The sequence below is a fragment of the Patiria miniata genome, unplaced genomic scaffold (genome assembly GCF_015706575.1).
Source record: "Patiria miniata isolate m_02_andy unplaced genomic scaffold, ASM1570657v1 HiC_scaffold_5, whole genome shotgun sequence".
Classification (NCBI taxonomy): domain Eukaryota; kingdom Metazoa; phylum Echinodermata; class Asteroidea; order Valvatida; family Asterinidae; genus Patiria; species Patiria miniata.
Genome location: NW_024037072.1, coordinates 21348253 through 21373524, shown reverse-complemented (window position 1 = coordinate 21373524; position 25272 = coordinate 21348253). Strand labels below are relative to the sequence as shown.

General features: G+C 36.6%; 1 protein-coding gene across 2 annotated transcripts; it reads left to right on the top strand.

Moving 5' to 3' along the window:
- The first annotated feature begins 15294 nt into the window (after nucleotides 1-15294).
- On the top strand, nucleotides 15295-19846 carry LOC119741936. Of its 2 annotated transcripts, none has more exons than XM_038217893.1 (3): nucleotides 15295-15647; nucleotides 16290-16358; nucleotides 18703-19846. In XM_038217893.1, exons 1-3 carry the CDS (start codon nucleotides 15402-15404, stop codon nucleotides 18865-18867), a joined length of 480 nt encoding a protein of 159 aa, XP_038073821.1. In that variant the 5' UTR covers nucleotides 15295-15401; the 3' UTR covers nucleotides 18868-19846. The 2 variants fall into 2 exon arrangements, with proteins under 2 accessions (XP_038073821.1, XP_038073820.1); XM_038217892.1 differs by having other exon boundaries at nucleotides 15415-15647; nucleotides 16284-16358.
- The last annotated feature ends 5426 nt before the right edge of the window (nucleotides 19847-25272 follow it).

Genomic DNA, 25272 nt, shown 5'->3' with positions numbered 1-25272 from the left:
AATATACAACATTTGCAAACATCGAAAAAAAAAACTACCAAGTTTTTGCGAAATACCTTAATAGGATGTTGGTAAATGACAGCCTGAAGCATCCTGTAAAATTATGGCACCTGGTATACTGTCATTTTCAAGAAAAGTGGTATTTTTGTATCAATTTCCAACGCTGATCGGCCGATCAGCGTTGGAAACAACTGGCTTTTTTTTTTTCAAATACTGGCCCCAATTGACCATTGCACTTGTTTGCAATCGATTACAAACCTATGAACGGGTACGAGCCAGCTAGACTGGTTCCCTGACCTTACAATTCCCCAATGTATGTAAACTGCTCTGTTTCTTCTTATATGGAGTCAGGGAACCAGACTACAGGAAAATGATCGTTTTTCTTGGTTTTTATAGCATTTTCGAACCCAAAACCTCCAAAAAGTCAGTGCAACTATATTTGCTTTATATTTCCAACCCCCCAATTCCATCCATTTCTGAAAATTACTGCAAAAGCAAATGATGTATATTCCCTTTAAACAATTGCTCATCGGAGGGGGGGGGGTCCAAAAAAAAAAAAAAAAAAGGTCTGTCCCCAAAAAAAAAAAATCATACAAATTCCTAAAAAATAACTCAAAATGTGCCCCACTGTACAAAGTCTTGGAAAGATTTGAATTTCCTCGTTTTGTATGACTTGCCTGCCAAAAATTGTTGCTTGCCTGACAAAAATGCAGGCGTACTGGTACATTGGCGTAACCACATGGCTGTGCTTACTAACATACATTTGTACATGTCAGTAGTTTTAATCACACTACAGTTTCTGCATTCTCCTTAAACACACTGGCCCTTATCAGGCGCGGATCCAGGTAAAATGTCCGCCTGTTCAAAATGCGGTACAACATTCTGTAATCTAGTGTTAATAATCATCGAATTTGAACAGCGCCCCCTATTGAAATCTGGTACCATTTTAAATCAACAATATGTTATACTGGAGTACAGCGCATACATGTTTAAAACATAAAATTTGCGATAAGCTTAGTAAATTCCACATTATTATTATTACCGGTATTATTAGGCCTTTAACTTATCTGTGAAAGATCGTGTGGTTAGAATAGTTTTTTGTTATCTTCATTACATGAAATCTATTGGGAAGTTTTCCAGCTGGATTACTGTTATACCGGTAGTTGCCGGTATTAACTTGCTCTATGGGATACCATCTGTGCATTTAGACCGCCTTCAGCGGGTTTAAAATGCATGTGCCAGGCTTGTGTGCAACATGGAAGTGCAGCTGTCATATATCACACCTGTTTTTATTGCTTTTCACTTGCTCCAATTTAGGCCAGAATTGTTCTAAAACCTTGCTGCTTGTTTTAAAATGTTTACATGGTGAGTGTCAAGAACATTTTTTGTTAACTCGGTCACCCATCCTGATATTCATGTTCTTCCTACGGTAGTAATGCTTTTATTATGAGTTATTCATGGTCATCAAGCACATACCATTATTACCTTCCGGGTGAAAAGTTCTGCAAGCTACTGTAGACACCAGCCTGGTTCACTAGTTTTTTATGTGTGCAAATGTTGTACATTTTGTACCTTTAAATGCATTCCATCAAAAATATTTTGGTTTCATTTTTTTTTAAGGTTTAAAATCTTTGAAATGTCATTTAACAATCTTGTTTTTGAAGCAAAGTCACGAGGTGATGAGTTTAAAGCCAGGGCCTTTTTCATCCTCCAGGATGAATGGCAATTTGTCCCATTGCCCATGACATACTCCTATTGAGACATTTTGAGCATGCCAAAAAAAAAAAAATTCCAGGGGCCAATTAAGTGCAGACCAACCACATAGGCCTGCAGTGACCTTAACCACATAAGTGGCCTGCCACACTTTACCCAGCAGGTCTCTTGGTAAATTTAAACACAAATATTTCAATGTACAAGTACATGAACTGGGACATTATACTTTACTCAAACAGATTAAATTATACTACTTATATTTGAGTGGAAGTGTACACTATAGTGTAAACATTTAAATATCTCTTTGCATTATAAACCTACCACTAAGTACCAGGCGTGTTTGTGAATGATTGACAGTAGTGTTGACATAAGTTTGACAATCTGATACATGTATTTACGGGGTCCGCCCATACGTGTAAGTCCGACGCCTCATAGGTCCGACGCCTCAAAATCGCATCCCCTAACCAAATAAAGGGCCATAAGTCTGACACCTCAAAGGTCCGACACCTCATAAGCCCGACGCCTCATAGGTCCGACGCCTCATAGCTCCGACGCCTCGTACATGTAGCTCCAACGCCTCGTAAGTCCGACAAACTAAATGCCTCGTATTTCCATTGTCGGACTTACCGGTATGAGGCGTCGGACTTACATGTATGAGGCGTCGGACTTATGAGGCGTCGGACCTATGAGGTAGAATAAATAAATGTTAAGCTTCACAAGTCCGATGCCTCATAAGTCCGAAATTTCGGACTTACATGTATGAGGCGTCGGACCTATGAGGCGTCGGACTTGTGATACGGCCCCGTATTTACACCTACATCCCAATCACATGCAGTCAGTGGTTTTTGTCAAGGTACCGGTACACCCTGTACATATGTAATGTAAATGATTATGATCATGGTTCATTGTAAGTTAATTGTGGGGAGAGTGAATTATGAAATATTTATGTTCTTCAGTGTACCGTAGAAATGAGAAGTTTTCTTAAAGAGGTTGTGGAATGCTCGAAGACATTTCCGTCATTTTTCGGGTATATGTAGCCTAAGGTGTGATGAAATAAAAACGACTATTGTTTCTGTCATAAAATGAGTACAACAGGTACTTTTGAGAGCTGTTTTTCAAGTCCTGTCATGCCTGTTTCGGCCCGAACGTGCAATTTGTGTAAAAGTCGTCGTTGCGGGCAGCAAACAAAACACAGTAAATCGTGACGTAATAAACAGGACTCCCGATGCAGAGTAGCATAAACGAGTCCTGTTTATTACGTCACGATTTACTGTGTTTTGTTTGCTGCCCGCAACGACGACCTTTACACAAATTGCACGTTCGGGTCGAAACAGGACCTGAAAAATAGCTCTCAAAAGTACCCTTTGTACTCATTTCATGACAGAAACAATAGTCATTTTTATTTCATCACACCTTAGGCTACATGTACATATACCCAAAAAATGACAGAAATGTTTTCGAGCATTCCACAACCTCTTTAAAGAAATTCCATCAGATTTATTCCCTATAAAACTCATGGAAGTGTGAAAATCATCACAGGTTATCTTTTAGCTTCAGGGCACTCAGCAGTGATCTATTTGTGTTATGAAAGCAAGGCCAATCTGGGGATGCATATACCCCGGTACATACATACATGTACATGTACACTGGTATGTATTCCTAGTTGATCATGTTGATCTGTCAAAGTGAATATCTTCAGATTCTATTTCTGGTACATATTTTTTTTCCTCTTTTTCTCCAAGTAGTCACGTGCCTGTTTACATACCAAAACCTGTAAACTGTTGACTTCTTTATCATTATGTTCAAAATTATGATGTACATTTAATATACAAGTACATACAATGTACATGTACATGTACATGTACATTTGTACTTTCATAAAGGAACACTTTTATTCATTGTACAAAAACTAAAATACATACATGTACATGTGAAGAATGAAAATGTAGGCTAACAGCAGAAACTGGCCCATTAACAAATCAAATGATTAAATGCATTTTGCTTAATTAGAAACTGGTAACAAATGTGGCAGTTTGTCCAGTCAATCATCAAACACCCAACACTTTATGGTATTTGCATGGGTGAATGAATTGATCTACACACTGTACATGTACACCCATTCTCAAATTTGTATCCTTGTGGAGACATTCCTTTGTTCTCGTGTAGTAAAGTGATCAATTTTGAAAGTGAAGTTTCAAAATGCTCTTATTTTAACCAGAATTAGTTTCCTTGGCTGAAATTTGGACTTAATATCCCTTTTCTAAAACTCTTTCATTTGTGACAGATCAACCCACCTTGGAAATTCCTAGTTTTTGAGTAAAACCCATATATATATTTCGTGAAAACCTTGTGGAGACCTATTCATCTATAGAAATTGCCCTGTGGAGACCTTTACAATGTTTTGTTCCCTATTGTGTGTGTGTCTCCACAAGGATACGATTTTGTAGTCACCCGTACAGGTATGCGTGTGTGTGTGTGTGTGTGTACAGTGTGAGCTCATGTTACTCTTTTCAATGAAAATTCAGATTATGTCTGCTCATGGAGAAATAAAACATTTCTCCATGGTCTGCTGTTGTCAAATTTTTTACGGGGAATTAGAAAGTGATTATTGACATTGTACATTATACGTGTGGCCTACATGTATTTCACAATGGACCGAGAGCTGGATAGGGTTTAATTGAAATTTCGAGAACAAATCTCCATGGTGATTCCGGATAGGGCTTAAACAAAATTTCGGGAACAAATCCCCTGGTTGTGTAGCCTAGTATCATGGACCCTGATCACAGAATGGCCAGTCTTAGGTTTTGCTAAAATCGACTGAGGCTTATTGGCGCCATGCCAAATAGGGCAAATTTTTACATATTTACATAATTACATGGTAATCAAAAGTTTGAGAACAAGAATGAAACCAGGTTTGTTTGGTAGCTTGGCACTTGTAGATAATTTAACTTTTAGATTGTAGATAATTTACGTAACTTTTAGATTTTAGATCAGACCAGACTTGTATTTGAGTCACCAAACCTCGAGTCCGAGTCCCGAGTCATGCAGGTCGAATCCGAGTCTGAATCACGAGTCGCAAAGGTCGAGTCATGAGTCTGAGTCGCAAATCACCTATTGGAAATAAATGTTGAGGTACCGGTACATGTACTGCCAAAACCTCATGCAATGTAAATGTTTCCATTTTGTTCACAGCTTTTCTCTAATTTAATTAAAGAACTAAAAATTTGTGTATTAAGCCAGTTTATGATTACAATAGTAATTTGTTCCTACAATTTATTAACCAACAATTTCAATGCAATATTCCTCAAAGTTCGTGCTTGCTTTTGTCAACAAAATGTATATTTACAAAGTTCACAATGCATTGATTTTGTACTTCCCAGTATGTTGTGAACTTTGTCTTGATCCCTGTTTTTTTAAAGTTTGTTACGGGTTTTTTTTGTCCATTTAATCCGTACAGAAATCTTGAAATAAGTGTTGGTGTTTTGGTTTGGTTTATTTGGCACTCGCACAAAAATACAAAATAAAAGGGAAAAAATAAAAACATGAAATACACGGAGATACATGAAGGAAAAAAGAGCAAAACAAAATACCTAGAGCACAATTAGGCCTACATTGTACACTTTACAGTATTCTACACAAACAACTGTGCACAAAATTAATTGAACAAGAAAGCAGTGATGCCTGGAAAGCCCATACATGCACCTTTTTAATTAAAGCCAAAGACATATTTCCAACAAGGTCTGACAGTGTTAACTTCTTGTCTCAATTATACCCTTATTAAATTCCAATATCTAATTTAAGTGGAAAGGTCTGTAGACACGAACATGAACATGTGCATGTATGTGTACAATGTACATGTGCAGGTACCAGCATACAGGGTGTTTCAATAAAAAGGAAACCCAACTTTGAAGAACCAGCATGGACAGACTAAATGTTTACTGGCTATAAAACTGTTATCATCTGAAAGCGTAATCTCTATGCTTTTTAATGATACCTTGTTTAAGTTGTTTACATTTCCAGGGTCATGCATCACTGAGCGCCACTGTCATGAGATTTTGATGCAAAATTGCATTTGGTTCACTTTCATGTCAAACACAATAGGCATGGTGTGCATGAGAATAAGTATTCAAGAAGAACGCACTAGTGCATAAAAAGAAACCCAAAACAAGTCAGGTTGGTTTCAAAATTGGATTTTATTGTTTGTCATGAATTTCTCGTTTTGACCAAGCCACGTTCGAAACAATGTGCCATTTTCCCGAAGATTAACATTCAAACCATTTCACAGACATTTCCGTAACAATAGGCGCGCCGTGCCCAGTGGTTTTTTTTATGAAAGTGAACCAACTGCATTTTTGCATCCGGTTTTCAAGACAATGATGCTCAGTGATGCATGACTCAGAAAACCTAAACACGGTATCATTGAAAAGCATAGAGATTACGCTTTCATATGATACCAGTTTTATAGCCAGTAAACATATAGTCTGTCCATACTCATTCTTTGAAGTTGGGTATCCTTTTTTTGAAACACCCTGTATAAGGAATAGAAAAGGCACATATAGTGGCCCAAGTCAATAACATGTCAGATCTCAAATCAGGTCACAAGTGACATGGGATGAACAGTGACGACGAAGGAATGCCTTTGTTACAGTTTACTTGAATAACTACATGTACAGTACATGTACATTTTTTTTTTACATGTACATTGTACATGTACATGTATGTACCGGTAACTGGTTTATTGAATTCACATGTGTCTTGTCCCTGAAAGCTTAAATTACACATGAATTACAGATACAGTAAATGATACCAAAAAAAATGTAATTTATCAAGAATGATAGTAATATTCAAATGGTAACAATTTTCCAACAGGTGCCAAAATAACAGAACATACAAATTAGCAACACTCAGCCACTGGGACTGATAAGATCAATGGAGTATGTGTACCCGGTGAATGGGGAAAAGAGTATAATAACATGTGGAACACAGTTTAAAAATATTGAATGAGTCAGGAATTTTTTTTAAAATATTTCATTTGCAAGTACATGTACACTAACAAGACTGTAAAAGTACTCTCAGCATTGTTTATATTGTGCCTTTTCTTCCCCCACTGTGGTTTGCCATTTGGGTCATTTCCTTGACACTGGGTGACTCTGATGTTTATGATGCAGAAGATTTAATCTGTTGCTAATTGCATACACAGTGTAGCAAAGCAAAGAAGCTTTGCCCTTTTATTTATAGGTAACTACTGGTAATACAACATTTGCTTTTGCTGTACGGTACTAGTGAGTTTTCAGAAATGGATGGATTTGGGGGTTAGTAAGCCAATATTTTTACTTGAATTTGACCTTTTTCATTTATGCTCATGAATACGGTAGGTGCTGGTAAAATGTACATACAGTGTACATGTACATGTATACATGTACATTTGTACTTTCATAAAGGAGCACTTTTATTCATTGTACAAAAACTAAAATACATACCGGTACATGTGCAGAATGAAAATGTAGGCTAACAGCGAAAACTGGCCCATTAACAAGTCAAATGATTAAATGTACATGTATTTTGCTTAATTAGAAACTGGTAACAAATGTGGCAGTTTGTTCAGTCAATCATCAAACGCCCAACACTTTATGGTATTTGCATGTGTGATCGAATGAATTGATCTGCACACTGTACATGTACCGTACAAAGACACAGTGAGAGCTCATACGTTACTCTTTTCAATGAAAATTCAGATTATGTCTGGCGGTTGTCAAATTTTTTACGGGGAATTAGAAAGTGATTATTGACATTGTACATTATACGTGTGGCCTATTTCACAATAGACCGAGAGCTGGATAGGGTTTAATTGAAATTTCGGGAACAAATCTCCATGGTGATCCCGGATAGGGCTTCATCAAAATTTCGGAAACAAATCCCCTGGTTGTGTAACCTAGTATCATGGACCATGATCACAGAATGGCCAGTCTTAGGTTTTGCTAAAATCGACTGAGGCTTATTGGCGGCATGCCAAATGGGGCAAATTTTTACATTTACATGGTAATCAAAAGTTTGAGAACAAGAATGAAACCAGGTTTGTTTGGTAGCTTGGCACTTGTAGATAATTTAACTTAAGGGTGATTTTAGATCAGACCAGACTTGTATTCGAGTCACCAAACCTCGAGTCCGAGTCCCGAGTTTTCCTATTCGCTGATACTGTTGTAATGCATTGATAGAGAGAAAAAAAGGAAACCAGTTTCTATTGATGCCTTGGCGCCCCCCCTTCTCTAATATCGTCCCAATGCACTTTTTTAATCGTGCCAAGTTTTCCCCGACATGTTTGCTGATATCTTTTGGTTATTTTGAAACCAATGTTATGAAAAAAGAGTACACCTTCGTCACAAAATGTCAATTTTCCAAAACAGGTATTGGGTAGGCTTTATATTACACATGATGCCAGTGCATATGAGATTGCCGACTTTAAATTACCATGACAACAACATGTATACAAGTATGTTAACGTGTAAGTCCCATTCCAGTTAAGATGCACCCGATTGTCCTTTCCTGAACAAAACTTTCTCATTTTAATGCAGAACTATATATAGATACCAACATAAAACTACTGAAGGCGTATACTTACTTTTTGGACTTGAAATGCCACTTTATGCACAGGGTTTTTTTTATGCATGTGGCAAAGTGTCTCATTTCAGAAAATGGAAATGAAATTTTCATAATTATAAATTGCATGAGTAAAGATATAGGGCTTTCTAGATTTGGGGGATCATTTTGCTTCCATTTTTGAAGAATTCTAAGTTAATTTAATTACGAGAAGCAATACTTCATGGCATTTTTGGAGTGACTAAATAGTAATTTTGAATTGTTTAATCATCAGGGGAAATGTCTAAATTAAACAGCCACACTCTATAATTATGGTCTGCAAGGATAAGTGCACCTGTAAACAAAAATTACGAAATCTTGTAGCTCTGAGTCATACTTTTCTATCTATCTCGGAGTCCATTCTTTGAAAAAAGAAAAATGTGTAAAATTGTCCCTCAAACAATTTATGCTCTTTTTTTTTACCCGGTGGGGGAGGGGGGGGGGGCCCTTAGAAGATTGCAAACGATGGTCTGTTTGCCTCTTCCATTCATAAAGGGGTGTGCAAAATGGTGATAAAAGAAATATCCCTTTTAAAGTTGTTATTTGTACGCTCTTTTTTTTTCTACAGTCATAATTTAAGCATTTGTTCCATACTGAATGTGCATATTAGTCTCTAGTATTGAAAGGCAAATTCTACAAAAGAATCTGTATGCTTTGTTCTGTCGTGCAATTGTATGAAAATAGAGCACACCTTAGCTTCGTCGCAAAATGTCAATTTTCAAAAACAGGTACCTGGTAGGCTTTATGTTACACATGATACCAGTGGCTTTTGTGCATATGAGATTGCCGACTTTAAGTTTAAATGACCATGACAACAACATGTATACATACAAGTATTTTAACATGTATGTGTGTACATGTAAGTCCCATTCCAGTTAAGATGCACCCGATTGTCCTTTCCTGAACAAAACTTTCTCATTTTAATGCAGAACTTTATAGATACCAACATAAAACTACTGAAGGCGTGTAATTACATGTACTTTTTGGACTTGAAATGCTACTTTATGCACAGTTTTTTTTGTATGTATGTGACAAAGTGTCTCATTTCAGAAAATGGAAATTAAATTTTCATAATTATAAATTGCATGAGTAAAAAAATAGGGTTTTCTAAATTTGGGGGATCATTTTGCTTCCATTTTTGAAGATTTTTAAGTTAATTTAATTACGATAAGCAATACTTCATGGCATTTGGAGTGACTAAATAGTGATTTTGAATTGTTTAATCATCAGGGGAAATGTCTAAATTAAACAGCCACATTCTATAATTATGGTCTGCAAGGATAAGTGCATCTGTAAACAAAAATTACGATATCTTGTAGCTCTGAGTCATACTTTTCTACCGGTATCTATCTCGAAGTGCATTCTTTGAAAAAAGAAAAATGTGTAAGCATTTGTTCCATACCGAATGTGCATACATGTAGTAGTGTAGTATTGAAAGGCAAATTCTACAAAAGAAGCTGTAGTTGCTTCGTTCTGTCGTGCAGTGGGTCCTGTACGCGTCAATGCACTTACTGTGTATTGTACAACCTTCAATGACATACGCCCCTATAATTCCTGCTTAAAACGATCTTTTTTTGTGGAAACGCTTATTTACCGGCACAATGTATCATTAATTTAGTTTTTATTTCCAAAAAACATAATCGGCGGTCTAATCTGTACTCTGTAGTCGTTTAAAGGAAATCCATCGAAACATGACGAAAGTGAAAATTGTTCCATGTGGTTGTCAACAAACATAATCTGGTTGTTTTGTTTGTGATTTTTTTTCTTTTTCTTTTTTATTTGGTTTCTTTTACAAAAATGTAGATGTACCGGTACATGTATTGATCAATATTGGTTTAAATGTGTTTGTGTACAGTACTGTACACGTGTATGTGTCTGTCGTTTTTATGTGGTACCGGACCTATTATTTAAGAAGCAAACAAACAAATAGCCAAAGTACATGTAACTAATTGAAAAAAAAATATTCCGAATGTTATAATCAGAAGAAAAAAACAAACAATGCAACACACATTTTGTTTTTTTATTGGAAAAGAAACGAACAGAAAATGAAAACATCACAGACAGTACCGGTAGCATCCTGTAGACAAAACAAAACAGAGATAAAACAATTAAATTAAAAAAAGAGAAATGTACAGTATTATGATTATATTGTCATTAGAATATCCGGGATGACAAAAATGTTATGTGGAAAAATTTACTTAAAACATAAACGTTTTGCACACGAATACCGGTACCTGTCAATTAAAGGGTGACAGCTCTATGCATGTTCCGACAACCCGCACATAAGATTGTGTTACATCCGAGTAGGGTTACATGTACCTTAGGTTGGGGTCAGGGCCAGAGGTGCATTGCCATCTCTTCAATTGCCCAATTCCATGGCTCTCAAAATTCTTTAATAAAGAATAATTTGAGTGTGTAACTTTTATTCATGAGCTCGGCGGAGGGTTTTTTGGCCTAATAACTTGAATGTATCCTAGATCCGAAAGTTTGCTATTTTTCCCCAAACCCTGGACTTGGGGCTTCCAATTCTGTGCATTTTGGATGTGATTGCATGGGCCCGAAGGTGCATGCGATATATTTAGCCATGTTGTGGAGGGATCCTTTTTCAAGATGGCTACTTTTCCAGTTTGGGAAACATCACTCGAGTGGTCTTCTTTGGGTGAGAAATTCTGGATAAGTCAATGGTATCAACCCACCAAACAATGAAAAGAAAATGAAAGATGACATGTACCGGTACTTGCTCATCAGTTTTCTGTGCAGCCTGAACACCACAAACTTGTACAAGTTTACATGTAATACTTTTCCCCTCTACAGAAACCGATTTAAACCAATATTGTTCAATGCATGTCTATTAATTGTATATTCAATGTACAATAAGTACACTGTAAATCCTTTGTAAATTAATGTATCTGGTGTTCCAGCAGCCCACCTGTGTTATGTAAACAACATGCAGTGTAAACAGCACGCAAAGGGATGCGCAAAATAATATTGTTGAAAGGAAATTACTTGTTACCCGGTACTTATAAATCACTATGCTACAATGTACGTGGCGTAGATTTTTAGATTGTATTGGAGGGGAAGGGTACAGTTTTGGGTCAACTTCAACATTATGAATGTCTCCCCCCCTACCCCCATCCCCACCCCCACCCCATTGTTGAAAAGAAATCAACGCCACTGCAGAAAGGGTTGAGTTAACAGCAGTACATTGTATTTGTACCGGTATATATATAACCAACAGTAATTTGAAGTCATTTCTTTACTAGTACCATGGAGCTATGCTAGTACTGGGTACATGTACGTAAATGTAGTTTACTTTTGTCAAAGTTCATAATGCATTCATTATGCATTAATTAATTACCATACATGGCAACTTACATGTAGTCTTGCTCCCAGTTGAGTGTTATTTTTCCCATTGATTCCATACAGAAATCTTGAGGAAAAAACACCCATTTTACAAGTGTTACATTGTTTAATGTCTTGTCCCGGTTATTTTAAAATTGCAAATGTACCCTTAAACACAGTGCATTGTAGTGGTAGTGTGAGATATACAAAAATGTAAGTGACAGGAAATGAAACGGGACAAAGGAATGCCTGTGACTCTGTTCAATTCACTTCCATTCACATGTATTATTGATCATGATTTAGAAGAAAAAAACCAGGAACATGTGTCTTAACAGTAACACAAACCATATATGTATGTAAATGACATTGTATTAGGAAGTCTTAAAGATTGTGGAAACCAAAAACAAACTACATGTAATAAAAAAACAAATAAACTATCACATTAAAAACATAATGTACCTGGTATGGTACATGTACATGTACCGGTATGTGTACATTGTACATGTACAGTATGTAAATCATGCACCAATTAGAAAACCTTATAAACAAAAATTCTTTAAAATTTTAGAAAGGTGACACAAATTTGGCAAGAATGATTTTCTAAAACACTGTGTAGGCCTATTTGTGCTAGACGCCAGATTCTGCCAGATTTCTGCACAATAACCAGATGATTAATTGGGTGCTGGGCAGGGTCCTGCTTGATATATTTAAGGTTTTTTTCAGTTTCACCCCTTCAAAATGAGGCCTGCCTGTAACATCCATACCAATCTTGTCACATGTTCAAGCCTATACAATGTAGGAATATTTAATACAATATGTACTTAAGATCAAAGATGAATGATTATCTACACACCTGTTATTATGTGAGTATTACCAGTAGCTCAATATGTTATTAGTTTAAGACCCCCCCCAAAAAATATTCGGTCTCTGGTCAGCCCGAAGTCTGGAATTGACGCGGCCACGCGGCTTTTTTTCTTTTTTTTTTCTTTTTTCTTTTTTTCTTCAAGCTTAGATTGTACGGACAAGGTGGGTACTATTTTGCTTTTTGGTGTCCTCATGTACATTGGTGTCCTCCATAATTTGCCTTGGTGCTTTCGATCATTTGCCTTGGTGCAATTTCCCATTCCTTGGTGCTCTTTGGTAAAAAAAAAAAAAAGGAGGTGCGGAAATAGAGGGCGCTGTTGGAGCTACCGCGGAACATTTTGGGAAAAAAAAAAGATCGACGCACATGATTAAAATCGACGCGCGCGCTGACCAGAGACCGACTTTTTTTTTTTTTTGGCCTAATTACTAAATGAAATGCCACATGTCATGTCCTTAATGCAAAAATTACACATGATTATAACGTAAACAGTATCATTTATCAACATGGTAGTAATATTAAAATGAACAAAATAGCCTGATAACAGATGTTAACAATAAAAGAACATACAGGGTACAACATGCGGCAACACTTTAAAATTGACTGGAACTGATCAATATAAATCCATAAGAGAGTAAAATAACATCTGTTTTTTGTGGAATGCATATTTTTCTCTGGCCACCAGAAGTCGAGTTTTAAAGGTATAGAGTACCGGTACTGCATTTTTTTTTTTTATAGAATAAACAACAATGTGCATGCATGTAAAATGTGTTTACAGCCTGAAAGTTGACCCCTAGTCATGCGCTTCAGGGGCAGGGTCCCTCGAAAAGGAAAATTAATGTGTAAAAGTCAGAGTTTTTAAAATTAGTTTTGGTATACATTGTATTGATTTCTTTATAAAATTACCCTCGGAATTTTATAGAAACTAAAATTCGCATGACGCGAAGGAGAAATATCGTGTCAAAAATTTACCTCTCACACCGTGGAACTCGATCACTCGTTCAAGCATGACAATTTTTGAAATAATTTTGTGGCAGTCATTGGGTGAAAAAAACATATATTAAACTTAAACAGGAGACTCATGGTTTGGGGGACAGAAATTTATTTTCATTTACAAATAGATCTGAAATGTTCGTTGATAAAACTGTATTAAAACGTGATCCAAACAATCTTAAATAAATCTAGAATCCATCAGATGTACGTAGGTAAATTTTCGCATCGATATTTTCGTTCTCACACAAGTAGTACGCGAGGTGAAAATAGGCGTGATCCATACGGGTGACCTTGGAACGAAAATAGGCAGTATGAGTAAAATTTGTTTTTGAGTAAAATTTGTTCGAAATAAACAGCAATATGGCTTCGCACCTTTTTTTGTTTTTATTCATTTTCGGGGGGGGGGGGAGTGCCCCCTTGTGTCCCCCCCCCCCCCCCCCTCGCGACGACCATGCATGCATCCATAACATTTGGGGATTTCAGTGCCATGGGTTTGGGGGGGGGGGGAATGTCACATTTACAAGGCTTAAACATGCTAAAATGTAAAATTGTTCAAATACCGGTAGTCCTAATTTACGCCTCGGACTGCCCTTTCATCATACGGTAACTGATCTATGAATAGTATCCTCATACCCAGGTAGTCGTACTCGTGGCAAATTACTCGTAGTCACACAAATTGCAATATGTGGTGTTCCGTGCCAAAAGATGTGTGGTTTTATGGGTACTCGAAAATTTGCCGCAATCTTTTCATATTTTTCTTTCTTTGGTAATACCGAAAAATAACTCATTTTGACAGTTGGAGGGTTTTTATTTGCATCATGTGTACCCATTAAAATGAGCTCAGTGGAAATGTACCAGTACTCACATACTCATGGAAGTGTATTCAGTTGCGATCAATGGGTCGCCAAAAATAGGAAAATCATGCAGTAAAATATGCCTGCTAGTGCTACTCACCCCCTCCCCAAAAACAAACATCAAGAAACACCACACAGCTAAACCCAGCCTCCAAGATGATATGTAACGGTGTCCATAAAGTATATAGTATGTACCGTACCGGTATGTACATGTGTATGTATGTCATTGTACAAACATGTTTTACACCACGTACTAATATTTCTGCTCATGTTAACAATTATAACTCGAAATGCAGAATATGACGGCGCGATATACATACATGTACATGTACAAAACAAATCTGTACTTCTACATGCACTTTAAATCATTTGTCATTTATTCCAATTTAACCAAACTGACTGTATACATGTACATGTACCGTACATGTATGTGCATGAACATGTAGTACATGTACTTGTGCTTGAATCAGAACAATTTTAACTAATGATTTTTTAATTTTTCTAAGTTGCTACACTATCGTGTAGAGCCACATTGTACATTTCAAAGTGTACACAATGTAGGTATCCAGTCAAGGTTTGTGACCTTGCACAAAGGGATACCTGTAGGGAAACACTTTCCAAATCTAAATGTAACATTTGTGGAAGGAGATCATCAGTGGAAGATTCAATTTATTAGAAGAGTGCAGTTGAAGTTACAAAATCAACAATGCAGAAACTGGGCATTTTTAATTTGTTGGTGTTTCCTACATGTACATGTTTGTTCAGAACCCCTCTGAAGAGTATATATACATGTACATCAACAAATGATTTCCTTCCCGTACATGTTGCCTTTGTTTAGTGTATAATCTTCTGTAATTTGAGAGTAATTTGATGACCTTTGAACACATCATGTTCTCTCAGAGATGGTACAGGTTTGTGCACATTAAAATATGAAAATGAGTCACAAAGACTCATCTACTGGTACTGTTCACACAAGCCCATAACCATAGAAAAAATACCCAATGCTAACTATCGGTATGTTTTTTTATTTTCTTAGGCCCGTAGAATGTCCAGCGTGCTTTGAACCAGTGCTTGACAAACGTGACCATTATGGACGGGACTTTGTAGCTTCCAAGCAAATGAGGAATAATTTCGCACGGTGCAAAGTGTGTAGTGAAGAGCTGCGTATGTCTGACCTACGGGAACATATGCAGGAATGTGGTGGACAAGGAGCTGAGGTGAAGCCAAAACTGATCCCGTTTGTGAAGGTAAATCTTTGAAAAGAAACGGCCATTTTTATGAACGCTTCCTTTGAATACCCAATGACTTGCAGTACATGGGATGGTTTAGTCCCGTTTTTACTTTTATTTGACAAAATGACTCTGACAAAATGAATACATTATAGAGTTGTGTGTTGGCTGTGATGTGCCCCATGACGTTTTTTCATGCCTGAGAAGTGCACAATAGGCATTCAAACTTGAATGCGCGCATTTGTTGCTAGAAAAGGCCGATGCCTGTTACGATAATTTGGCTACCAAAATGCTGACTGCACGTAACAATCTGTGGGCAGTGATGTCATTTGATAGAGATTTATTCCTAAGACATTTGGATTTCCATCATTTTTTTTTTTTTTTTAGTTTGAAGACAATGTTTTTTTTTGTAAATTATAGTTGTCCCATTGGGTAAAGAATATTTTATGAGGATCTATGGGGGGGGGTTTTTTTCCAGGGTATACCACGTACCGAACACTGATCTACCGAAAGATATTGGGCCACCAACAGCAAAAGCATGACTGTTTAGTGACTTGTCCTCCATTCTATCCTTGGATTGGCTCTTTATTAAGATTTCAAGTGTTTACATTAACAGGAAGTTGAAAAATGATGGCCATTTCCGTTTCTTGGTAGTTGCAGATACTTGAACAGGAGAATGAACCGGTGCTAATTGAATGCCCTTTCAAATTATACGGATGCCAATTCCAGGTCAGTTTCCACAATCAATTATTTCAAAACTAAAAGAATTTTGTATTGAAGGGAATAACTTACATGTATGTCCAGGATTGTTTTTAAAATTACAATTTAGGCCTACCTGACTGAAACTAAACGCCCTGATTGCACGAAACCAATACACTCTGTTAACACTTGTGATAATTTGATTCTGAACATTTTTTTCAAATTGAACCTTCCGCATTATTTCAATACAGCTCATTGCAAAAAAATGTACATGTTATGTCATGATGACTCACTGAAGAACAATTTCTCGTTCAATTTATACTTCAATTGTCTCTAACATGTGGCAAATTGTCAATACTAGTATTTGTGCTTTTGAAGTTGAAGTGCTGTCGAAACCTACCATGTATGTGTACAATAACCCAAGTACTTTTTTGTGTGGAATTGATCGACTGATTCGGTGATTTTTCACCAGGTGTTTTTTATGTGATCCATTTAACAATGATTGACTGCTGTGATGTGGGATATGCCATTTTTAACACACTCAATGGGTGCATATACCGGAACATGTTGCACCTGAGGCAAAGCCGAGGGTATGCGCCCTGAGGGGGTTATAAACGGCACATCCCGCCACATCACAACAGTTAACAATTGTTTTGTTATATCATGCCAATAAGCCAAAAAGATAAATGATTAACTTCTCTGTTAACTGACCTACATGTAAATGCAGATGTATGTACATGTAATACACAAGTTACTAAATATTTTAACTGAAGATTCAGTGGTGTATAAATAATACAGTAACATTATCATGGTCATGGTTTAACAGTGAATTGTCACGCTGCTGTGCATGGCTGGTCAGCACTGGAAATGAAACTGATAGACTGTGAAAGACTAAACAATAATTCATTGTTGCGTTTTACCCTCCAATGCAAACATACATTCTGTGCCAAGTAGTCCTTTCAGTCAAAATCAATCAAGTGACTGTTTTTAACAGTTAATCAAGAATCCCCAGCCTACACAAAGCAGAATTGACTGGCTGTGACTGTTTATGTAAAGTGATACAGCCTTTTTTGACTGTAGGCAATTGATAAACCAGTCGTGCCCACAACTTGCCTGCTTTGTCTGTTGAGTATTGACCGACTTTGACTAGTCACAGTGCTTATTTTGACATATAATCTGACTGTTACTAGTGACTAGCCTGTGGTAGATGTAGGGGAAGAGGATGGACATTTTGACTGTCTGTGACTGTTTAAATAGTAGGAGCGTCAAAGGGGATATATACATCATTTGCTTTTGCTGTAATTTTCAGAAATGGATGGATCTGGGGTGTTGGTAATATATAGCAAATATTGTTACACTGTCTTTTTTTACGTTTTGGGTGCGTACATGTAAATGCTATAAAAACCTAGAAAACCAATCCTTTTCCTGTAAGTCTGATTCCCTGACTCCATTTAAGATAAAACAGAGCAATTTATAAACATTGGGGAATTGTAAGGTCAGGGAACCAGTCTAGCTGGCTTGTAACCGTTCATATACATGTAGGTGTATAATAAATTGTAAACAAATGCGGACTAACTAAATATGGTCAACTGGGGCCATTTTTTTTTTTTTTTAAGTCATTTCTTTCCAACGTTGGTCGGCCCACCAGCGTTGGAAATTGATACAAAATACCACTTTTCTTGAAAATGACAATATACCAGGTGCCATGATTTTACAGGATGCTTTAGACTGTCATTCACTAACACTAACAGTCTAGCAAGGTACCTGTATTTCAACATAATTCGGTAGTTTTATTTTTTGATGGTTGCAAATGTATTTTCCCTTTAATGATCGTATTTAAGTTAAAGTCAGAACATTTGATGGATATCCTGGAAGGATGTCGTTCAACATGTTTTTGGAAACTGAAAAACAAATAGTTCAGAGAATAAAGTTATATAATACTAATGTGATTTGACGTGCTCGGTATTGTATCCGAATTTTGGGCAGGGTATTTGGAAAGTTTAAAAACATTCTAAAAATTTATAAAATGGAATAGGCTTAGGCTATAGTAGTCAAGCTGGACTGCAAAGTTTCATTTTAGGACATTATCAAATTGTTGTAAGTTGGGGACTCAGACAGTCAGCAGACAAAAGGTTTGCCCTTTAAATTTGGCAAAAATGCCCCTAGGGTACAGAATGTCAGAGTTCAAGGTCTGCAAGATTACATGTTGCAGACTTAACAGCGTTACTAAACCCACAAAATGTCAGTCTTTCCTTTGACACATCATAAAAAAAATTGAATAGCGCATGAATTTTTAACAGCATAAAACAGTTTTATATACTTTTGTCCTGCAGAGATTAGTAAGGCCTTTTTTATTGTGTTTACTTTGAAACAGGGTACTCAGGCTGAAGTAGACAAGCATCTGCAGGAAGTTCCAGCAGCCAAAACCTGCTTCCGGGCAAGACTGCTAGACAGTGCCGTGAAAGCTGCTATGCAACAGGCCCAAGAAATGGATGCCCTGCTTCAGCAAATCCAACAATTGCAAGAATTACAGCATTGAAGGAACTCCCACCCCATGGAATGAACGTTTAAGTAATGAAGTTCATTCCTGAAGAAGATGAGAGTATTGGAGGCGTTTTGCTTTGCAACATTTTTTTCCTAACAGTACCATATTTTTTGCCATGCATTTGTTTAATAGAAATATTTCACATGTTTTGTGCATTTTGGTTGCACAGTCTGTTGCAAACAGTCAAAGTCTCCTCTCATATGATGCTGCCTCAGCTCCGCGTGATGAGACTTGTTGAGGACTTGACTGTGTTGTGGGGTATTTTTCTTGGCTTTTTGCTCATGCATGATAGTGCTAATGATACATGGTGTTTTTGCCGTTGTATTATCAGGCAAATTTGCATGAATCTGCCATTCTGAACTAAAGTCTAACTGTTCAACTCAACTCACTATTCATGGTTTGCTCTGCAAGTAACTTCTTATTGTCTTCCATAACCACCAAGACTTTGCAATACATGCAAGAGAATACCCTAGCTATATCAAGCATGAACACAGGTCACACTTATGACAGTGAAATATATGAGGGGGGAGGGGAAAGGGACATGGCCGTACATGTAGGCGTCTGTCTGCCCAAAATATCAGGGCAGACTGAGACATTTTCCCATGTAATGTACCCTCCTCCCCCCTACTCTTTGGGATTGCTGCCCCTTAGAAATATGGCATTTAATAAAAGTCCTCATGATTGGTCAGAATTTTGTTGTTGACAAATGATGGACAGTGCCGGAAAATGTAAAAAAAAAAATAACAAATACAAACAAACAGAACAAATTCCAACTATTTTTGGGATACAATCTTGGTGAATACCCCCAGAGAATAGATATAATGTATATACAGAAGATTTTTACTGTAGTTTTTTTAGCATATTTATAATCGGAAACAAAACATATTTCTTATATATTGGAATCAATAAATAAATCGTGTTAAAATTTAAGCCATTTATTTTTAAAGAAATATCAAGATATATATCATACAAGCTGATTTACCCGATCATAGATCGGGTAGGGCGTAGTGTTTAGGATGAAAATTTGGGGAGTTAAATGTAAATGGGGGATATAGTTAAGGAGACATGCAGTTATAGAAAAGCAATTTCTGTGGTGTGATCTGAGGCAATTTCAGGCTGACCACTAAAACCAATTTTAGCAAAAGATCATCTTTTAAAGTTTTGAGTTTGGAGTAATTGTCTCAGCTACATGTATTCTGAGCAATAGAATCATTGTTGTAGGCTACAATTTTTATTCGGGGAAGAAAAAGTGGGGGGGGGGGGAACCAAACAATGTCCCCCGCTTTAAAATGGGGAGGGGGGGGGGGGGTTTCCCCTGTCCCCCGTCGATTTACACACATAGATATATCAAACATACATGTAGTAATTTGAAAGAATTTTAAATCACATTTTATTTGCAAAAATTGAAATTCGCGGAAGCAGTTTCCTTTGATGGCAATAAATGTATGGGAAATAACTGAAATGTCAATGTTTCTAAAACAAAGATTTAAGAATGTAAAGAAAAATTTCGTTATGTGGTATGTAATGCTGTCATTGTTTCATGAAATGCTTGTTTTTTTTTAATCTGTCAAGTTTTTAAGGGTAAGTGGAGTGACCATGATCATATTTGTTTTTAAAAGTATGATTTTTAGTTTGCAAATTTTCAGCTTGGCAATTTCAACAGATTTCCTTTTGGGGTTTCCAAATTCAATTTATTCACAGGTTCAGTAATTAAAAAAAGGAAGCCCTGATCACTCTGAAGTCTGTGTTACTACATTTATGTAAAACCTTTGGAATTCCTGTTTTGTGTTGTTATACATTGATGATTTTTTTCTGATGAAGTACTTTTCAATCGTACTACTTTTAAATCAGTGCATGTATATTTTATGTGAGAGAAAATAAATCATTCCCTACAGTTAATGTCAATATCCAACTTATCACAAAATACACATTGTGTTGCCCAGTACTAATATTTCTTTCTGTGAATGGCTTTGTATTTGTTGACAGATACAATGGATTTTTTTTTAAATATAATCAATTGCAATTATTGTGAAATAATGTGCCTGCATGTACCTTGATTAATGAACCCGCATGAGGAAAGTACATGAATTGAAGATAAAATGAAATTTTATGAGCAACTTATCCTCACTTTTGTTCAGGAAGATTGTAATTGTTCAAAATCAATTGGGAAGTGAAAAAGACACAACTGAAATCATGTCCTGACTGAAATGTAGTTTTAACCTTTCCCATGTTTTGCGTGTACATAAAGCATGTAGATTTAAAATAAAGTATGGAAGTGATATGTGTGTTGTGTTTATATATTGGTCTAGTACCTTACTGACTGTAGCGAATAATCATCTTGACATCTATAGCTGGTGCATGTTTATCATGAAGCTCAATTGGCAAATTTAGGGTATGAATGTTGTTCGATTTGTTGGTTTAGGGATTGCTGCCGAGGATAATAGTTTGCTAGCATGACTGGAAACCTATTCCAAATAATAGTCGCGAAATAAATGATTTCTCCGTCTATTTAGTATAGAAATCATTATAAGGCTATTTGGGGGTTTTTTTTCTTCATTTTCATTTTCTGTGAGCTTAATAATGATAAGAATAATATTCAAGACCATGGCTCTTGCTTATTGCTTCATGCTTCAAGCATAGAACAAGGAACAATTTCTTGCTCTGTGCTTCAAGTTCAAGCCCAAGCCGACAAGACGACCCGGTGCAAAATGCTATTGTTGAATTCTTAGAATTCTGGGTGGCGCATCAGACACGGATCAGAACCATGGATGTTTACGGTACATGTATTACACAATGCCAGCTTGCTTTGGTTGAATTCTAGTGGTTGCTTTCCGCTTGGCGTTGATAATTGGGGCAGTGACCGTGAAGAGTGAAGGAAAATTCCGTAACACTGATGACTAACCGCAGAGAATGTTGACGCGACCCTGGGATATTTGGGGGGTGGGTGTTGTGAAGTCGCTAACTATGCATGCAGAATGTGCGCTGGTAATCAGAGGTTAAAGGTTATACAGCTACCTGCCTTTTTATTGGTGAACGAAATATAGGCCTACTAAATCATAAACTGAATGTTCGAATCAAAGTGACTTTATTCAACCAACTTGGATTTTTCAAATAGTTGTTAGATATGCATCTGTAATTCATATTGTTTTATTGAATGACAAAAAAATATTAAGTACTTCTTCAAAAACATCCACGCACAAACTTTTCATATTAGGAAATAAAATACAAAGGTTTTTTTTTTTTTTTTAATATTGACCATTGATTGATTTTAACACGTTATTATACATTATGTAAGAAACATATACTTGTCGTGTAGTGAGAAGGTCGATTCTGTTCAATTTGGGTACTTTTTCATTAGTATTAATTGTCAGTTTTCGAGAATCTTCTTTGTTTTTTATCTTTGCACAGCACGACGGTTAAACCTTTGGGTTTCTTGATGTTTAGCATACTTGGGTTGTCGAAGTGCGTATATAATGGCTATGTTACTACCGTGCATGATGTTAAAATTAAAACGTTATAAGGTGCACATGTCGCATACCGGTAATTTGCTCCTTGGTGTATGTTTCCAAATTAAGTGCCTTTGCAGATCAACTGTGGGAGTTACACATTTGACCCTTTTGACCCATTTTTTTTTCACCCACACGAACGGGAAATTCCCCGTTATTGCTTCCACTTCCCCAGTGGTTATCAACATGTGTGATATGATATCTTTGTGACAAGTAAAAAAAAAAAATTACCAGCGACCTATTCAGCAATCAGGGAATTTATGGCTGCTATTTGTTGTATAGAAAACTTCCACGCGACGTGGATCTATTTTGATAAAGGCTACCTTTTCTACAATGAATGTCTTTGTATGATGATAATGTCAAATCAAAGAAAACCCAAATGGTGCCCCCTATTATTATTTTTTTTTTAGGAAGTTCTGTCTGTAGCACTTTCCGGAAATAGGATATAAAATCCAACTTAAGCTTTCTTTTAGTAAAAGAATCATTCAAAATCATGTAAATCATGTAAATCAAAATCATGTAATTTTGAACACAACACCGCTTTAAAATGTCAACGGATCACATTTAGGTAGGCATGTGGTATTTCAGTAAAACGATACCATGTCATGTCATGAAAACGATATCAGAATATAAAAGTCTCGAGGATTTAAGTAGAAGGCAGGGCAAGGCTATAAACTCTTTGCATTATAAAGCATGTTGTTTCGACATTAGAAGCAGGCGGTTTTTTTTCTTTAATAATAAGTGTCAGTTATCATCTGAGAGTGTTCTGATGTCTTTTTTTTATTTGTGAATTGTATTCGTTTTACTGAAATATCACTTACCATCATTGTGATCCGTGGTAAAAATTATAAAAGTATCTTTGTGTTTAAAAGTCCATAACTGGAAAAAATACATGAGCGATTATTGTTTGACTGAAATAAAGCTTATGAATTGGGCTTTCATATCCTAGAACATGGAACACGCCAGGCCCCTACATGCAATTTTTTTTTTTTTTTTTTTTTAACATAAAAAATTAGGGGCTGCCAATTTGGTTTTTATATTTTGAATCACCCTGTATAAGAATTAGTACCTCATATATTAAACGGGAAAAAAATCCATCTATATACATTCCGACATAGCATACCATTCAACCGAACAAACTGTTCATGATATTATTTTTCCATATTCGACAGCATACGCATTCAACCGAAAAAAATTCTTGATTTTATTTTTGCATATACGAGTGTGTTTTATCAGGCAAATCATCTGCCGACATTATTAAGCGATCTGTGTGTCTATATGCTATAGTTATTAGGTGTTGGGCTATGAGTCCAACACCTATTGTTATTGTAAGAATTCACTATTCTTGTTTTCTTTTATTTGAATGTCGTTGATTTATCAAAATACATGTACATGAATAACATCAAATGATCTGTACTCTTCTGTAAATTTAAGTGAATGATTTACAAGTAAGTTGTAAAATTGTCAGTGCAGTTCAAATAAACTAACTGATGTAATAATTCTTTTAATGGAGACGTTTGAAGAAAGACATATATATCATTTTGAACACCATGTCTTTAATGTTTTCTTCTTTCATTGGTCATTGAATGATAACGGAGAATTATCGAGATCGGTTATCCCGAAAACTGCTTAATGCTTCGTGCACATATTTTGATACCAAAAATAATTGCTTTTGACAAATGTAAAGTGTTGTTACGGCCTGTCAAACAAAATCATAATTTTTTTTATCAACAAAATCGAGGGCCGATAGTTTTTAGGTGTACGTTCGATTCTTAAAAAAGGCAAGGCTCAGTAGACAGAGAAAAGTATACACTTCATTTTCATGTGAAACACGTGCAGGAGACTTCTAATGTTTGAGCCAAATCACCGGTTGAAAAATGAAGATTTTTGCGAGATTTCATGATTTGCAATCACATGTACGCGTGTAAACGAACGGAAGTACGCCGACGTACCATAAAAAAGCACATGCTAACGCGGTGCAATGAATGACTTATGAATTTTAAGCAGGCCATACTCGAGCTCGACCAATCAGTGGGCGTATGGGTCACAAGAACACACCATGTTTGGGTTCCTCGCTCTATGCTTTACAATGGCGACGATCTTTTCGCGTTGTGAAAAATGGAAGTTGTTTGAAACATTAGGTGCATGTACATCGAATTTTTAAGATATTAACGACATCACGTTCACGAGATTTTTTTGTAGATGAAGGTTCACTCTTTCCTTTGATTACCTCAACATTTGGGAGACTTTCGTTGTTCTCTCGAAAAAAAAACCCGTAAATTTCATGACCTAATTTTTAGTCGATTTGTCCGTGAAATAATATCGTCAAAATGCATCGAAACCTTTATTTTTTAGAAAAAAATACCTTGATAAATGTATGAAGTGGGTCTTCAACTACCCAAAGCAACTTTGTTTGTTTGGATCGGTTGGTGTTTGCCATGAAAATTGCGAATTTTTGGAAGCCCTTTTTACGGCCATCGTTCGCTGGCTTCGTGTTGCTGTCAGTGGTGTGGACGAGAAAATAGAGCAGCTATGCGTGACACGGCGACTGACTGATTGTTCCCTGAACGAGACAGCGGCCGGTGTGACACCTGGCCGTTCACCGCGCGCACACCAGGCGCACACTGTACTATTGCCTCCAGCGATTTGTTTTTTCTTCCCACGCGCCCACACACACAACATAACCAGAACGTACAGTGACCGATCCCCGGCCCCCGACGCGAGTCACGCGACGCCTGGACTGGGAAACGTTTACTTTGTGGGATAGGTGTGTGTGCTGTGGCAAGTACAACACATGTACCGGACGAATCGGATTAAAGCTGTACAGTAGCGAGGATTGGTATGGTCCAGGCATGGAGGAATAAGAGCACAATCTAGTGTGGTGTGGTAAAAC